The following is an 18,553-nucleotide window of genomic DNA, read 5'->3' on the forward strand; positions in this document are numbered from 1 at the left end:
TGGCCTGTAGTTGTTGCGACCTGATGGGTCTGAGGGTTAAGAACTGAACATACCCATATAGTACCATACTGCTTCTATTCCTTAATGGTTGCTGTAAAAGACACCCTCACTGACATGGAAGTGTTCATGTATCCATCCTTGAAAGAAGATGAACTGTCCAATTACTTATGGTGTCTGAACATTCAGAGGCTGTATAGCTGTAATTATTAAAAGGTTTATCTGACATTTTTGTTCAACACCTTGAATTAAAGCTGAATGTACACTGGAAGCACAACTATGTTGATTGTTTCATTTCACCTCCATTGTATTACTGTACAGAGGCAAAAACAGAGGGAAAAAAAGCCTGCCCAAATACTCACGGACCTGCCTGCCATAACACCATGCATCATATGTTCCCCGTCATGCCGGGCAGAGGTAGACGAGGCTGCTTTCTCTGTGCATTGATGAGGTCTATGAAATGAGAAGCTGCATATAGCGTCTGTTTGTGCACTATGGACACATAGTGGGTAGCCGGTTCCTTTCAAAACTCCTGAGTGGCGTCTCTTTGTGAAAGCGTTCCAAGTGCTCTCCTCCATACCAGTGCAGTCTACAGCAACAGCTGCATAAATTCTCTCAAATGAATTCATTAATTACATAGATTAAAATGAAGGTATTAAGCAGCTGAACTGTTCCAGCTGCTTCCTTGACATTGTCACTCAAACTATTTAAATAATACGACACCGCCCTGCTTACTGTTATTCCACCTTCACTGTAGAATTTAGCAGATTCCCTTACAGTTAGTAATTATCAACAGGCTTCAAACCTCTAATTCCTGAGTAAAATGCTGGAAAATCTGCATACAGATGATTGAACAATATGTTTCCCTCCTGTGCATCCAGGAGATGTATAAATCCACTTCCAGGATAGATTATAGCATGAAAAAAGCTTTAAATAGAGTAATCCATGACCTTATGAGTGAGGAAAATTAAAAAAGAATGACTATTTTTTAGTATTTTTAGTCGTTGCTGAATTTGACCCAACTGATTGTCATTTTCCACAACATGATCCCGTATAAGCAGTTGAAGATGAGTGAGTGAGTGAGTGAGTGAGTGAGTGAGTGAGTCATTTTCACTGAGAAACACTAAAAATGATGAAACTGATCAGGAATGTAAAGAAACACAGTTTAGAACAGAGCCAGAGTGATTGGCATCTCTTAATTTGAACTACATTCAGAAATAAATGCTAATGAACCAGTTTTGTGAACTCCTCCTTGGGATGGCAGTGCCAACTGATACCAGTCTGTTTCTCTGACTCGCTGTCTGTCTCCCTGTCGCACACTCTCTCATGCACAAACAAATCTACTGTCTTTGGTAAAATCAATATTTTAATCCAATTACATTTGTTCCGCAAATCTGATTGGTTAATCATGTGAGATTCCCAGCCATAAAATATTGCGTTGACGGTGGCAAAATATTAGACCATTTCCCATTTGATGTATTACTCCCCGCTCTAACAACGTTGCTACGCAGATGTCAGTAATGTCGCTATCAGCTTAAAGTGAGAGAAACTAGTGCAGTGATGACGATACCGGTAAGCTTCATCGACTGAATAACTTACAGAAAAATAAACCGTGCAAACGATGGAATTGGATTAGAACGGGAATAACCCCCTTGTGTCTGATGATTTACGGACGTTAATGCTGGATGGCACTGTCAGCTAAGAGCGAGAGAAACTGGTGGAGTGACGACGATGCCGGTAAGCTTCGCCGACCAAATTACTAAAGGTGCGTTTACACATAGGCAAGACGAGTTACGAATGTCATATTTGCGTCATTCTTGGCACATTCCTGACATTCTTAACATGACTTAATGCATCTGAATAGGTTTCTTAATAGCAAGTGTTGGTGCGTGACATTCGTGATTTTCATGGAGCATGTTTTTGGCTGTCAAAAAATCTTCTACGAATGTCATGCACCACCGTCATTTTACCTCATGTCGTGGAGGTCACAACTGAGTGTGTTGATCTGTCTTGATCCTTAATAGAGCGTGACAGTGTTCTTCTCTGACATGCGCACAATTAAACCCTGCTGCACCACATTCCGTTTCACTGCTGCAGGATGCTGAAGGAGGACAGTGATGCCAAGTCAACTAAAAGTCTCATTCCAATGCTCCTCAGCGCACTCCTGTAGATGTTCCACCTGCTGCATGTGCCTGATGTTTGGGAAAACAAGCAAGACGAGAGCCGCGTGAAGCCACACATCTGGCTCTCTCCATCTCCTCCTCCGTTCTGTGCTACTCTGTGGAGCAGAGCCCAACAAAGCATGCAATCACAAAGTTCTTCTGCTGTGGCTGTTGAGGAATGGTTCCTGATAATTCTCCAGCAACATGTGCCATTAATTGTAATGCGTGGTAACAGGTTGCAGCAGTTCCTGAGGACACCTGACACCTATGCCCCAAATCACCACATTTGTGATCAGCAGCCAAGAATGTATACTTCGTGGCATTCGTGACTTGTCATTATGTGTAAACGCAGCATTACAGAAAAATAAACCATGCAAATGACGGAACTGGATTAGAATGAAAATAATGCCCTTGTGTCTGTTGATTTGCGGACATTAATGCTGGATCATGGTCCCAAATATCTGTTTTATCTCATGTTGCAATAAGACAATTTTCACAGACAGCTCAAATGTGGTCATCTGCACTCTACTCTTGTGCTGGGAGTGCGAATAGCCATGCCTTTTTGAAGTGCCCAGTGAGCGGTGTTGGATGTTTGTGTGTGGCACCTGGAATTTGGCTAACACCTGCCGAGAGGGGGATTGAATGGGCACTCCCAGGGCACTTGCTGTCTTAAGGCCGCTGGTGTGTGCGAAAGGTTGTGGCAACAGCTGTACGAGGCATTTGAGGTAGCTCAGATTTTTCAAGAGTGGCATACAATTCCTCCTTCGTGTGCCAGTCAGCTTCAATCATGTTATGTGTGAAGGGCCTTTAACAAAGCACATCAAGAACTGTGAATGACTCTGAACATTCATAAACTACAGTATAAGCACTGGATAATGTCTTATCATTGACAATTAGATTAGGTAATTTTAAAAAGATGTAATTTGCCCTAAAGTGTTCATTGTGTGTTCGCTGCTTCACAGGAATGTGCAGTAGGAAGAACTCAGGAAAAAAAAACAAAAAAAAAAACAAGACAAAATTAAGAACACAGATTTTCACACAGATATTTAATTCCATCTTGTGTTTGGAAACACACTAATGAAAATTAGATTACAGATTTTGTTAAAGTTGTTTTTTTGGTTTACCATTTTCTATTTTCAAGACAAAAATTGGAAAATGAACCATTTCCCATTTTTTGTTTACCTACATGAAAAAGATCTGAAATGGGCTCATTTTCTGTTTTTGGTTTTCTCGTTTCAACACAAAAATTTTTTGGATGCATGATATAAGAACTAACCTCACCTTGCTTCTTGATTGTTTCACCTCAGGGAGCTTTGACAGCCAGTGTCAGGTTAGCACTAATCTATTAAGTCACCAGGAGTTTTTTCTCCTGCAACCGCTTTCCTGATACCACAATGCAGTGTGCCTGGCACGGCCTGGTTTAAGCTGGTGCCATTCTGATTGGTTCTTATGTTTGGAGTACAACAAGCCCATGCCTAAGAAACATGGTAAATCCAACCCCTTTGCTTCAAGTGCCTGGCTTGCTTTGGCATTTCCTGCTGCTAAAATACAAATATGTGCTTGGATATGCCACACAATAGATTTTTTTTTTTGCATCTGCTGTCAAGATAGGACCAGAGTGTAATATTTACAGATGTGTTTGTTTATGTGTTTGTATGTGCACGCGTGTGACTGGATATGTCATATTTTTGTCTATCACACTTGCTTGTTTATACATTGGATGTTGCTCAGGGTTCTGCGTTTGCATCTCTTTGGGGTGTATGAGTGGGTGGATTGTTTTTGCATTTTATAATGTTCTTGCAGTTTGTGCTGTTTGCCTGTGGTTTTCTGTGTGTGTTTAATGTAAATCACATTACATTTACTGAGCCACAAAATGTGGTGTACAAATTAATCTATGTTGGTTTCTATGCAGTTTTTGGCATTTCATAATTACACAGTATACAACCACATGTCAGAAAAAGCTGAGACAATACTGAAAATGCAAATACAAAACCCTACAGTGATTCTTTAATTTAATTTGACTTACATTTCATTGCAGACAGCCAAGATATTTCAGGTTTCGTGTGGTCAGTTTTATTTCGTTTGTTAATATACATCCATTCCTGCATTTCAGGCCTACATTCGCATTCCTAAATAAAGTAAATAAAGTCATGGGGCAATTTAGGGCTAGTAATGAGGTTAAAATTTTTTAATAATTATGCGATTTCAAGCAGTTGATGATGATTTAAATCAGGATTTGATACAAAAGCAGTTTTCACAAAAAGGCTGAGTCTTTAATTAGCAAAGATGGGCAGAGAAATTCTGTCACAGGGCCACATATAGACAAACACATTCACACCTGCATGCACATTTACAGTTCACGTAACCTGCATGTCTTTGGATGTGGGAGGAAGCTGTAGCACCGAGAGAGAACACACACATACATGGAGAGAACATGCAAACTCCGCATAGAAAGGCCCCAAGTGGGAATCGAACCCATGACCTTCTTGCTGTGAGGCAACAGTGCTAACCACTAATCCACCATGCTGCCCCAGTTTATTGTTTTTATACATTATAATATTTCTGTAATTGTTTTTGAGTTTTTTTTTCTTCATTGTTTTGTTGTTTGAGAGCCTCTGTACATGTTTTATGATGAGATGTAATATTTTCAGAAAACTCATACATCCGATTAAATGTAATTAATTTCACTAATCATATACTTTGTAATTAATTAATTACATTCCTAGTTACCCAGCTTCCAGTCTGGGGTATTTCCACAGCTTTCTTTCACATAATAACAGCATATCGCAGAATAACAGCAACACACAGCCACTCTGGAACACTTTGTTTGGAAATGTATTATTCCCATGACATACCAGCTGTGAATTTATCCCTAATTTCCATGTTTGGTTGCAGTTTTTTTGCCTCCCACCACACTCCACACATTGCAAGTCAGCGAGATAGTACCCTAAGTTAGCAGCACCACAATTGTCTGGAGATTTCATCATAGCTCGACTGATTAATGTGAATAATTAATAAGTGGTTTAATTTATTGTGGGGTCACATTATTTTGATTATGACAGACATCTACACCAGTCGGTGCCTCAGCAGAGCTCAGAATATCAGCTGTTTGTCCTGTTGCCCCTGGCAGGCACTAAAAGTGTATCAAAACCAGAACAAACAGACTAAAAAACAACTTCTTTCCAAGAGCCATCACCACCCTGAACTGTCACATGCAATGACCCCAGCCATCAATATACAACCCCAATTCCAGTGAAGTTGGGATGTTGTGTGAAATGTAAATAAAAACAGAATACAATGATTTGCAAATCCTCTTCAACCTATATTAAATTGAATACACCATAAAGACAACACTTGTTTGGAACATTCCACAGGTGAACAGGTTAATTGGAAACAGGTGTGTGTCATGATTGGGTATAAAAGGAGCATCCCCAAAAGGCTCAGCCATTCACTGTCAGGTTCTTGGTTTTATGGGTTGTTGTTGTGCTCCATCTGTCTCTTGTTCTGTCTCTGCTCTATCTTTCTGCTTGGGTTTTCTCTGTCCTGTTGTTTCTTGCCTTTCTCTCCTGGTTCTTTGGTGGGTGTCTCCCTCTGTCTGGCCACACCCCGGTTCTGGGAGTTTCTCCACACACCTGTTCTGAGTTTGCTGTTAATCACCTGGGTGCTTTATAAGCCTCACAGTTTATCTCTGTCCTTCGCCAGATCGATGCACCTTGTGCCTTTGCTTCCAGCCCTGTTCTTGTTCTCTTGCCTTGTTTTGTTGCCTCATCGGTTTTTTTGACTTCCTGCCTGTGTACTCTGACCATGCTTTTTCACTTGATATTTTTGATCCTGTTGCTCTGTTTGGATTGCCTTTCTGTGTACCGCCTTCTCTCGGCCCGAGCTCATTTGAAATGGACAGTCGCAAAGTGGAAAAGTGTGCTGTGTGCTGTGGTCTGATGAGTCCACATTTCAGATTGTTTTTGGAAATCATGGACATCATGTCCTCCGGACAAAAGAGGAAAAAGACCATCCAGATTGTTACCAGTGCCAAGTTCAAAAGCCAGCTTCTGTGATGGTATGGGGTGTGTTAGTGCCCATGGCATGGGCAACTTACACATCTGTGATGGCACCATCAATGCTGAAAGGTACATACAGGTTTTGGAGCAACACATGCTGCCATCCAAGCAACGTCTTTTTCAGGGACATCCCTGCTTATTTCAGCAAGACAATGCCAAGCCACATTCTGCACGTGTTACAACAGCGTGGCTTCATAGTAAAAGAGTACGGGTACTAGACTGGCCTGCCTGCAGTTCAGACCTGTCCCCCATTGAAAATGTGTGGCGCATTATGAAGCACAAAATACAACAACGGAGACCTCAGACTGTTGAAGTGAAGTTGTACATCAAGCAATAATGGGAAAGAATTCCACCTACAAAGCTTCAACAATTAGTGTCCTCAGTTCCCAAAACCTTATTGAGTGTTGTTAGAAGGAAAGGTGATGTAACACAGTGATAAACATACCACTGTCCCAGCTTTTTTCAAATGTGTTACAGGCATCCATTTCAAAATGAGCAAATATTTGCACAAAAACAAAGTTTATCAGTTTGAACATTAACATTATCTTGTTTTGTGGTGTATTCAATTGAATATCAGTTGAAGAGGATTTGCAAATCAATGTATTCTGTTTTTATTTACATTTTACACAACGTCCCAACTTCATTGGAATTGGGGTTGTAAGGTATAATGTCCAATATACGAGGTGTATTAGGTAAGAAACCGACACTTTTTTTTTTTAACTATATGGATTTGAATGACGTGCGATTACACCAATCATGCTTGAACCCTCGTGCGCATGCGTGAGTTTTTTCACACATGTCGGTGACGTCATTTCCCTGTGGGCAGGCCTTGAGTGAGATGTGGTTCAGCCCTCTCGGCTGAATTCCTTTGTTTCACACGCTGCTCGAGACGGCGCGCGTTGCTTTATCAAAATTTTTTCTGGACCTGTGAGGACTATCCGAGTGGACACTATTCGAGAAATTTAGCTGGTTTTCGGTGAAAAGTTTAACGGCTGATGAGAGATTATGGGGTGTTTCTGTCGCTGTAAGGACTTCCCATGGAGCGGGACGTCACGCAGCGCTTCTAGGCGCCGTCGTCGGCCTGTTTCGACCTGAAAACATCCTAATTTAAGGCTTAATTCACCCAGGACGTCGTGAGAGAACCGAGAAGATTCAGAAGAGGCCGGCATGAGGACTTTATGCGGACATTCCACTGTTTAAGGACATTTTGTAATGAAAGACGTGCGCGCAAATTCGCCGAGTCGTTTCCGTGACGACTCGGCGAATCTGTGTGCGCCGCAACAGGAAAAACACCTCCGTGTTGAAAACCATTTGTAAAATTCAGGCGGCTTTTGATGGCTTTCAACAAGTGAGTAACTGAGAAATTGTTTAACAGCTTGGGCATGTTCCAACTTGCCCGTTAAGTTTTCCAACGGAGGTGTTTTTCCTGTCCGGTCGGGTCCGGCCCGCCATGTGACTCTGCCCGCACATTCTTTCATTACAAAATGTCCGTTAACAATGGAATGTCTGAATAAACTCCTCATGCTGACGACTTCTGAAAATTCTCTGTTCTCTGACGACTTCCTGGGTCAACAGAGCCTGAAATGTGGAAGTTTTCAACTTGAAACGGCGAGACGCTGCTGCCTCGAAGCGCAGATCACCGTCACGCGCCGTGGGCCGTCCTTAAAGCGACACTACCAGACCAAAATCTCTCATCAGCCGTTAAAATTTTTACCGAAAACCAGCTGAATTTATTATTTATGAAAAAATCGACGAGAGGGTGGGCCACTCCTCACTCAAAGACTGCCCACAGGCGAATGACGTAACCAACAGGCGTGAAAAATCTCTCGCATGCCCACGAGGGTTCAAGCATGTCTGATGTAATCCAACGTGATTCAAATCCATATGGTTTTTGAAAAAAATAATAAGGTCAGATACTTTTCTAACAGACCTCGTATGTATCACTGTCACTACTCATGCCACTCTTCTTTGAACACAGCCTCAATATTTGTTCATCCTGTGCAATTTTCATTGCACTGTCCTGCAGGGCTTTATGCTCATAACTATTTATTTCACCTTATCTGTTTCAACTGAAAGAAGAGACGCGCTCTCCAATCTCATTGTACCTTTTGTATAATAAGGGCATTCTATTCTATTTTGATTAACATTTTGCTTACAAAAAAGCTATAAGAGTGATAAGTAAAAAACCATATCGTGAACCAACAAATTCATTGTTTGTTCATCTTTAGTTTTTGAAATTTTATGACTTGGTTGATTATTTTACAATACAGATAATGTATAAAGTTAAAAATGGACTCTTGCCTGAACATGTACAGGAGCTGTTTAAAATGAGAGTCCAGTTATAATTTGTGTGGAACTTTGGTATTTGATAGAAGAAAGATTCAAACTACTGCTAAAGGTCATTGCGTTTCCGTAAAGGGTGTTAGAGTGTGGAATGATTGTTTAGAATGTATTAAGGTATCTAGTACATTGGCTTGTTTTAAAAGACTGTATAAAAATAATATATTAACTTGTTATAGTTTGAGTAATTAAGTAAATTGCCTGTGTGGCTATTTTTTGTTTGTTTGTCTGTTGTATTACTTTGTTTCATTGCATTACATTACTGACTGGCATTTGTTTTTCGTGTTTATTTTTTGTTTGTACACAGAAACTGATGTACGGGGTGGGCGTTTATAAGCTTCTGCTTCTGCCCACACCCTTTCAGCCGTACTAAATTGGTAAATTGTTTGAGTTTTGTTCTATATGTTTAAATTTTTGTTTTCTCTTGCCTTGTTTTGTAAATGAGAGATTTTGTTTGTGCATGCTGAATAAACCATTCATTCATTCATTCATTCATTCATTCAAAAACATTTTGCTTGTGAAGGTTCCTGGATGCAACTGTCTTCCATAGCTTTCACATACAACTTATGTAGCTGGAAGGGAAATCTTCTGTTGTGTGCTGCCATCTAGTGGAAATATTACTGTATACGTTAAACAGTGAAGAACAAAAATTTATATGATTGCCTTGCATAATGTACAAATCACATGGGTCACCTTAATCATTATCAAAAAGGAGCCGCCACTGCTTGACAATACCCCATAGATTCTCTATGTACATTGTCTATTGGGCTATACAAGTACAATAATACCATGGTCAGCAAACCAGTAACTCGTAGTTTTGACACACTGGCCAACTGCCAAGTCTTGCTGGAAAAGGAAAGCAGGATCTCCATGAAGCTTGTCAACAGATGGAAGCATGAAGTGCTCTAAAATCTCCTTGTAGATACAGTTGTATGTAAAAGTTTGTGCACCCCTGATGATTTCCATGATTTTCCTATATAAATCATTGGTTGTTTGAATCAGCAATTTCAGTTAAATGTATCATATAGCAGACAGTGATATTTGAGAAGTAAAATGAACTTTATAGGATTCAATGACAGAGGCCATTACAGGGATGTAAGAAAATTTATAAAGCAAACTAAATGCAAATCAAGTGAAACTACACTGCCATGACTAAATAATGAAATTTAAAAAACTAATGAAGATGTGGGATATGGCTCTAAAGAAATCATTAAGCTCCAAACTTACCACTGACCTACTAACTTATAAAAGTTTAAGAAATAAAGTGTTACAGGAATTATGTAAGGCAAAAGCATCTTATTATACTCAACTGATAGGCAATGCAAGGGGGAATAATAGTTCACTTTGGAAATATTTAAATAGTCTAACTAATAAAACAGCTAAACACAAAGGAATTGGGGAACTCTGACTAGATGGCAAGAATATTGCTGATAGTACCACTATGGCAAATGAATTGAATTCTTATTTTGTACAGTCAGTTGAAAAATTAACTAAACATTTTGCACCTATTGAACATGTTAATTCTCCTGTCCAGATGTCTCCTGCGGAATATTTTAACATTAAACAAGTCAACGAGACAAAGGTTGCACAAATCATCGCGAAATTGTCAAATTCAAAATCAAACAATATTTATAATATTAATAGTTGCTTTTTAAAAAGATACAGTGATGTATTGGTTAAACCATTGACATATCTGGCCAATCTGTCTATAAGAACCTCTAAATTTCTCTCAGGCTGGAAAAGAGCAGTTGTACTGATTTTAAAAGCAGGAGACTAGGACTGCATGTGCAATTACCAGTCCATATCAATTTTGCCTATACTATCAAAAGTGATTAAGAAAGTGGTAGTTGCACAATTGACTGACCATTTGGAAGCCAATCAGCTCTTCCATCCACAGCAGTTTGGTTTTAGATCTGGTTACTCAACCGAAATAGCAAATTGCTGTTTGGTTGAGAATGTGAAAAAGTCCCTGGATAGGGGTCAGGTGGCTGGAGCAGTATTTTTAGATCTTAAAAAGGCTTTCAAAATGGTCAGTCACAGCCTGCTCTTATCTAAAATGCCTTCTTTTAACATCTCAGAGGCAGTAGACTGGTTTGCATCTTACCTTCAGGAAAGAGAACAGTGCGTTGAAGTAGCACAAGATAAGTTCTCATTTTTAAATATTCGACAGGGCATACCACAGGGCTCTCTACTGGGACCATTGCTGTTTGGTATCTTTATAAATGATTTACCTGTAACCTGCAATGGTAGGAGTTGCCAACTCTATGCGGATGATGCAGTGTTTCATGCACCTGCTGAGTCACCGGAGAAGGCAGCAGAAATTTTGTCCGCATGTATGGCTGAGGTGAACCAGTGGCTCATTCAAAAGCGGTTGGTACTAAATTTAACTAAGACAGTTTCAATGTGTTTTTCAATTAGAAAACACAATATAGAACAAAGTTTTCAAATACATTGGTAGAATACAAATATACAATCTGTAACCGAATTTAGATATCTTGGGCTGGGCCTTCACCCCCACTCAGCCACTCAGTTCATTTGTTCAGAGACCAAGTGGAGGTAGAGTCACCAGAGGTTCTATAAACAAGAATTGTAACATTCCACAGTGTAGGACTTAATTTGGCCAGTGTGCCTTTTCTTTTAAAAGCATAAAGTTGTGGAACTCATTGCCGCCCGAGCTCAAGAATATATTTGAGTTTAGGATGTTCACCTCCAGGCTCAAGCTTTGGCTTTAAAGTCACCAATGTTGCCCCCATGTGCAGGCATAGCATTGTGAGTAAAAAATTGGGTCAAGGAAGGATTGAATGGAGGAGTGAGTGGGCTAACCTACAGAAATTCAGTTCTTAAGTTTTTGTAAATTATGGATGTGTTGGAAGGTGTGGAAATGTAAGAAATTTTTACATGTGAGAAGTTTCTGTGTAGGCTCTCAGTTGTCCAGGTGGTTTCCATAGTAGAGAAGCTTGAATCTTCGACTGGACTGGGTTGCTTGATGCGAGGACGTTTCACTTCAAATCGCAGAAGCTTCCTCAGCTAAAATTCTTGCTCTGGAAGTCTGACTTCTGTCTGACTCTTATAGAGAAGAATAAAACAGAAGCCAACAAAAGCTGGAGTTTTAAACCTAACCAGACCCCTTCTACTGAGAGGCAGACTGCTATAGGCTAGTGACTAAACAATAGCTCTAATTAGCAACTATTGTGCTCTAGTTAGCACACCTAATGACAGGACAGCTGTCCCTCTAATGATGGGATGGATGCCTTTCTGATGGCTCCCTTGATGACGTGAATGACTCATTACCATGACCAAAAGACTGAAACTCCTTTGACCTGAGTACCCCATTGTAAACAGGGGATAAAGTGCGTCTCAGACCCCCTCCCCGGTTAAGGCTGGGTTTCAAACGTTTCACAAAGGATGCCTCCTTGACCCCTCTCTCAAACCATTTCTTCTTTCTGGCTAATATTTTAACTTCCTTGTCCTCAAACGTGTGGTTACTGTCTTTAAGGTGGAGATGAACCGCAGACTGAGGTCCACTGGCGCCCTCTCTGCGGTGCTGGTATAGCCTTTTATTCATGGTAATGAGTCATTCACGTCATCAAGGGAGCCATCAGAAAGGCATCCATCCCATCATTAGAGGGACAGCTGTCCTGTCATTAGGTGTGCTAACTAGAGCACAATAGTTGCTAATTAGAGCTATTGTTTAGTCACTAGCCTATGACTAGAGTCAGACAGAAGTCAGACTTCCAGAGCAAGAATTTTAGCTGAGGAAGCTTCTGCGATTTGAAGTGAAACGTCCTCGCGTCAAGCAACCCAGTCCAGTCGAAGATTCAAGCTTCTCTACTACATGTGAGAAGGTGGGTCGATGATCTAATGAAATGATGAATGAGGTTGTTTATTATTTAATTAAATTTTAGAATTATGAATTATGTAAATTGTAGAATTATGAATCATGTAATTTGTAGAAAGGCACAACCAGGGACAAGAGTTGTGAATTAGATGAAGCTATAAACTCTTTGTGCATCGCATCAGTCGCAGATATTGCTCGAGCTATGTTGACTGCATTGTCCCTAAATAAGCAAATAAATGAAATGAAATTTACAGAAAGTGTGCAATAGTTCTTCCAACAAAATTAGGCAGGTGCATAAATTTGGGCACCCCAACAGGAAAAAAATACATCAATATTCAGTAGGTCCTCCTTTTACAGAAATAACAGCCTCAATGCTTCCTAGAGCTTCCAGTGAGAGTCTGGATTCTGGTTGAAGGTAACTTGGACCATTCCTCTTTAAAAACAGATCTCAGGTTTGTTGGTTTCTGAGCATGGACAGCCCGCTTAAAATCACACCACAGATTTTCAATAATATTGAGGTCTGGGGACTGAGATTGCCATTCCAGAATGTTGTACTTGTTCCTCTGCATGAATGGCTGAGTAGATTTTGAGCAGTGTTTAGGGTCGTTGTCTTGTTGAAAGATCCAACTTCAACTTTGTCACTGATTCATGAACATTGTTCTCAAGAAACTGCTGATATTGAATGGAATCCACGTGACCCTCAACTTTAGCAAGAGTCCCAGTACCTGCACTAGCCACAAAGCATGATGGAATCACCTTCAAATTTTACTGTAGGTAGCAAGTGTTTTTCTTGGAATGCTGTGTTCTTTTTCAGCCTTGCATACCACCCCTTGTTATGTCCAAGTAACTCAGTTTTAGCTTCATCAGTCCACAGCACTTTATTCCAAAATGGAGCTGGCTTGTCCAAATGTGCTTTGGCATACCTCAAGCGACTGTTTGTGGCATGTACGCAGAAAAGGCTTCCTCTGCATTATTCTCTCATACAGCAACTCTTTGTGCGAAGTACGCTGTATAGTTGAATGATGCACATAGACACTATCTGCAGCAAGATCATGTTGTAGGTCTTTGGAGCAGGTCTGTAGGTTGACTGACTGTTCTCATCATCCTTTGCTTCAGCTTAGCTGAGATTTTTCTTGGCCTGCCACTTCAGGCCTTAACTAGTACTGTGCCTGTGGTCTTCCCTTTCCTCACTATGCTCCTCACAGTGGAAACTAACAGCTGAAATCTCTGAGATAGCTTTTTGTATCCTTCCCCTAAACCATAATGTTGAACAATCTTTGTTTTCAGGTCATTTGAGAGTTGTTTAGAGGCTCCCATGTTGCCACTCATTAGAAGAGAAGCAAAGAGGGGAAACATTTGCAAATGGCCACCTTAAATACCCTTTCTCATGATTGGATTCATCTGTGTAAGGAGGTCAAGGGTCAGTGAGCTTACCAAACCAATTTTGTGTTCCAATAATTAGTGCTAAATGTATTCAGATCAATAAAATAACAAGGGTGCCCAAATTTATGCACCTGCGTAATTTTGTTTATTGCACACTTTCTGTAAATACTATTTCTCAAATATCAGTGTGTTCGTCTGCTATATAATATATTGAACTGAAATTTATGATCCAGACAACCAATGATTTATAAAGGAAAATCATGAAAATTATCAGGGGTTCCCAAATGTTTGCATACAACTGTAGCTGCATTGACTTTAAACTTGATAAAACACAGTGGACCACAACCAGCAAATGATATGGCTCCCCAAATCATTACTGACTGTGGAAACTTCAGACTGAACTTCAAGCAACTCGGATTCTGTGCCTCTCCACTCTTCCTCCACACTCTGGGACCTTGGTTTCCAAATGAGCTGCAAAATTTACTTTCATCTGAAAAGAGGACCCCTAAGCAATGGTCCAGTTCTTTTCTCCTCAGCCCAGATAAGGTGCTCCTGACATTGTCTCTGGTTCAGGAGTGGCTTGACACTAGGAATGCGACATGTGTAAACCATTTCCTGGACACATCTATGCTTGGTGGCTCTTGATGACCTGATTCCAACCTCAATCCAGTCCTTGTGAAGCTCCCTAAAGTTCTTGAAACAGCTTTGCTTGAGAATCTCCTCAAGGCTGCGGTCATCCCTGTTGCTTGTGCATCTTTTACTACCACACTTTCACCTTCCAGTCAACTTTCCATGAATATTCTTTGATATAGCCCTCTGTGAATAGTCAGCCAGCGTATGTGTCTTACCATCCTCGTGAAGGGTGCCACTCAGTGTCTTCTATCAATTTAGAAATCTTACCCATGATTGTGGCTGTGTGTACAGAACCAAACTGAAAGAAATTTGTAGTATTTATACTGCATAAACACAGACTTACCCAAACTTGAAATGAAATAATCAAATATTTCGAGATACTGAATTTATTTGTTTTGTTATTTAGGAGCTGAAGGCTATAATTATCAATACTGAAATAAAAAAATGCTTGAAATACTTTAATTTGTATGTAATGAGTCTCAAATACATATTTTTTTTCCCTTTCTGAAATATCTAACAAAAAAGGTTTTTTTAGATGCACCTGTATAAAGGGTTGGACGACAAGAACATTTGCAAGTCACTTCATTTATTTTAGATTTTTGCTGAATTTAGATTATATTGGAGAGATTTATTTTCATGTTCAGATTAAAGAGCATTATGCCAGATGTTTTTTTTTCTGCATGAAAGAAAGCATGCAAAAGCCCAAAGAATATATTACAGACACTGTAGTTACCACAGACCAATAAGTCCAAAACAGTTATCAGTAACCATGTATTGTTTGGCATCATTTCTATCGATGTAAACTACAACCCCAGACAGCAGGTTTGGAGACCGAATAATAATTTTCCTGACATCCTGTCTGAGTGCACACACCCTGGACATTTTAACATAACCTGGTGTGAACAGTGAACCTGGTGGTGCGAGGCCAGATACAATCATATTGCTTGGATAATGTTATCCAAGTCATCATCATCATCATCATCATCAGCACAGTTATTATAAATCTCCCACTCCATATCAACTTATTAGTGCCTTTGTCAGTAACAGAATTCAGTCTCATTATTATCTTCATCTGTCAGGACTATCACCATCACAATCATCACAATTCAACTGACCGCTTATTGTCGTATTTATCATCGTGCCGGTTGTCACAGCAACTGTTGCTAAGTAACACCATCATTTGCAGCATTTCGGTTCATTTCTGCTTTGCGATCACAATGTTCAGAAAATTCAGTACCGCTCACCTGCCATCATGCCATAGGTAGCCTGCTGGTTGCTGTAGTGACACGGGGTGACTGGGTAATGTAGGCTGGGCGGGGCATTGGCCAGAGGGTTGCTGAGGGAGGAGGCAGCCAGGTGCATATGGGAGCGTTTGGAGGACTGACCCAGGGACAGTCCAGATGGTACTGATGAAGACAAAATGTAATGACAATCTGACCAATGAACAGCCCTTAATTGAACTTCACTCCATATCTCGCTGTATCTAAAGCTGAACTACATTCTGATGACATCCCCACTGATTCCATGTGGTTTAATAATTATAAAGGTCTGAAAAACTGTTGTCTATTTTTTTAAGTAAGTGTGTTAATGTTAGTAATGTTAGATGTAAAAACATTTGGGAGGCAAGTGAATATATTTAGGAAGTAACAACAACAATAGAAAAGACACTTTCTGTTTCACTTATCTATGAATTCTCATTTCATTTAACCAAATTTTACCTTATATTTAGAATAATTATTCATGATGTCATTTTTATTTTTTCCTTTCCTTATCTAACTTTTAAAATATGTTGTTAATATAAACAAAGGACAAGTTCACATTTTTACATCCTCAGTCTTATTAAATTTGTCTCTCTCTCTCTCTCTTTTTTTAATCACTACACCATGTCCTGGTCATGTCTTTTGCTATAATTTATCAGTCATTTTATACAGTGTGATGTTTATCCAGAGCTCTAATGCATACACTGTTGTGATGCGTGCTGAGACTGTACCGCCCACATCTACGAACACGCAGCATCTCAGAAAGCACATTAAAGGTTTGCTGTGACACTTGTGATTAGAATATATGAATTTAAGCAAAAAAATTAGTTAAAATGTTCTGAGATGAGATCGCGTGATATTCTCTATTTGACCAGAATCAAGTTAGGTATTGTTATTGGCAGTAGTAGTATTCATTACTCTATTATTATTCGTCTCTTACGTAAGCTTTTGTGTTATTTTTTTCAACAATATTACTTAACCTGTTATAAATACAGTAGTGTACAGTACATTCATTTTTAAAGAAATATTTAGTGTGTCTAAAACTTAAAACAATAATAATAACAACAAGAGCAATCTGAGATTTCTGACGTCCACCAATCTGGATCCAGATCACTTCCAAAATAGTATCTGTGGTGCAAATTTGGTGAGAATCTCTGAAGTAGGTTTTTTTTTATGTAATCCTTCAAAGCTTATATAAAGTGAAATCTTGGTCCAGAATCCGGATCCAGATCACCAAAAATTAATGTAATTTTTCATGGTCTAATATCTATTTATGGTGAAAATTTTGTCAAAATCTGTGCAGTAGTTTTGACGTAATCCTGCTAACAGACAGACAAATAAATGCCAATCATTTTTTTACGTTCTTGGCAGACATAATAATAATAATAATAATAATAAACATGCTAAGTGTATTATATTATAACTAGCCATAATGGTGTAAGTGAAATAATTTGGAACCAGTCTTCACCTGTAAAGTCAAACTTTTTATGTGGTTGTCTGAAATTTATAATACAACCAGGTTGTGTGAAATCACGTCACAGTTGTTTTGATTGTTCCTCAATAAACGTGTGTGTGTGTGTGTGTGTATCAGGGATTAAAGGTGAAAATAAGAATTACAATTTGATAACTGAGTAGTTATTTTGGTAAAACAGAAAAAAAATATCTGTTTGACTGTACATTTAAAATTTGTTTCATTTTGTTGAAGAAAATAATAAAATCAACCACTGGGTTCTGTTTAAATTTGAAACAAAATACACTACCCAAATATTCTGCATGATTTAATTCACCCTACTGAAACTAATGACAAAGTCTCCCCCTTAGGGAGTTTGTTCCAATGATAATACTTCCTCATGATAATTACCCGCTGAGCAGACAGCTGCACTAAACCAGCTGATTAGATATATTTACATAATTTAGACTGGATTTGAATAAAAGTATATCACCGTGCAATTTGTGCTCCATTTTCCTGAGAACAATGGGCATTGATATGGAAGGTGGAGACTGACAAGGGACAGGTCAATTACTGTCCCACAGCAGCAATGTCAAATATAAAAGGGAACAAGATTGTGCAGTTTTCAACATAAGCACAAACATCGCCATCAGTCTGCAATGATTTGACACTGGTATCTCACAGCGAACGGCCTTCTCGTCTACATCAATACATTAAACTAGTCCCTCAACTCCACCAACTTCAATGATCTATCACTGCAAAGGGGGTGATGCTGATTTTTTTTTTTGTATACTTATCGACACCTGTTGACCAACCTTATTTTTGCTGAATGAATTCATCTGAAGGCTCGAGTTTACCTGCAGACACCATGTTGTGAGCGTGCGAGGTGGTCGGCAGGCAGTCGCTGGGAGAGGCGTGGTGCATGAGGATCGGCAGGGCCGCATCACCGGCGAGTGTGGCGAATGAGTCGGCGCTGAATGTCTGACACGCCATTCTCTTCGCCGGCCTCTCAGAGCAGGTTTGGTTCTCAGTTAAAGGTGTCTCTGTAGTTTCTTGGCTGCGCTGTTTCTGGCGCCCTCGCGTCTCATTTGATCTTCTGTTTTCTTCTTTAGTGTTGTTCCCTTGAAATGTTTTGCCTTCCTTTGACGAGTCTTATCGTCTTTCGCCTTTTCTCGCCTTGCCTTTTGTCCTCTTTTGTGTTGTCTTCTCTTTTTTCTACTGCATTGTGGTTGTCTTAATTAAATGGCTGTGAGAAAATAATAATACAAATTAAAAAAAAAATGTTAAATTCTAGGCTGCCTGTTTTCGCCTCAGCATACACGTCTCAGTCCTCAGCCAAGACTGACCAAGGTGGATAGTGATTTAAGTTATAATTGTTTATTTGCACAAACCTCTCATTTTTGCCTCTCATGTAATCTGTTATCCCCTCACTG

The 18,553-nt window shown here is 39.6% G+C and overlaps 1 protein-coding gene across 1 annotated transcript in view; it reads right to left on the reverse strand.

Moving 5' to 3' along the window:
- The window catches only part of pou1f1 (POU class 1 homeobox 1), a 36,957-nt gene extending 18,844 nt beyond the window's left edge, over positions 1 to 18,113 (reverse strand). Inside the window, exons 1-2 of the mRNA XM_034187244.1 lie at positions 17,978 to 18,113; positions 15,656 to 15,817 (exon numbers count right to left, since the gene is read on the reverse strand). Of these exons, the coding sequence (XP_034043135.1) occupies positions 15,656 to 15,817; positions 17,978 to 18,113 (298 nt within the window). The remainder of the gene's footprint in view (positions 1 to 15,655; positions 15,818 to 17,977) is intronic.
- Positions 18,114 to 18,553: the final 440 nt, after the last annotated feature.

Source organism: Thalassophryne amazonica, chromosome 14 (genome assembly GCF_902500255.1).
Source record: "Thalassophryne amazonica chromosome 14, fThaAma1.1, whole genome shotgun sequence".
Lineage (NCBI taxonomy): Eukaryota > Metazoa > Chordata > Actinopteri > Batrachoidiformes > Batrachoididae > Thalassophryne > Thalassophryne amazonica.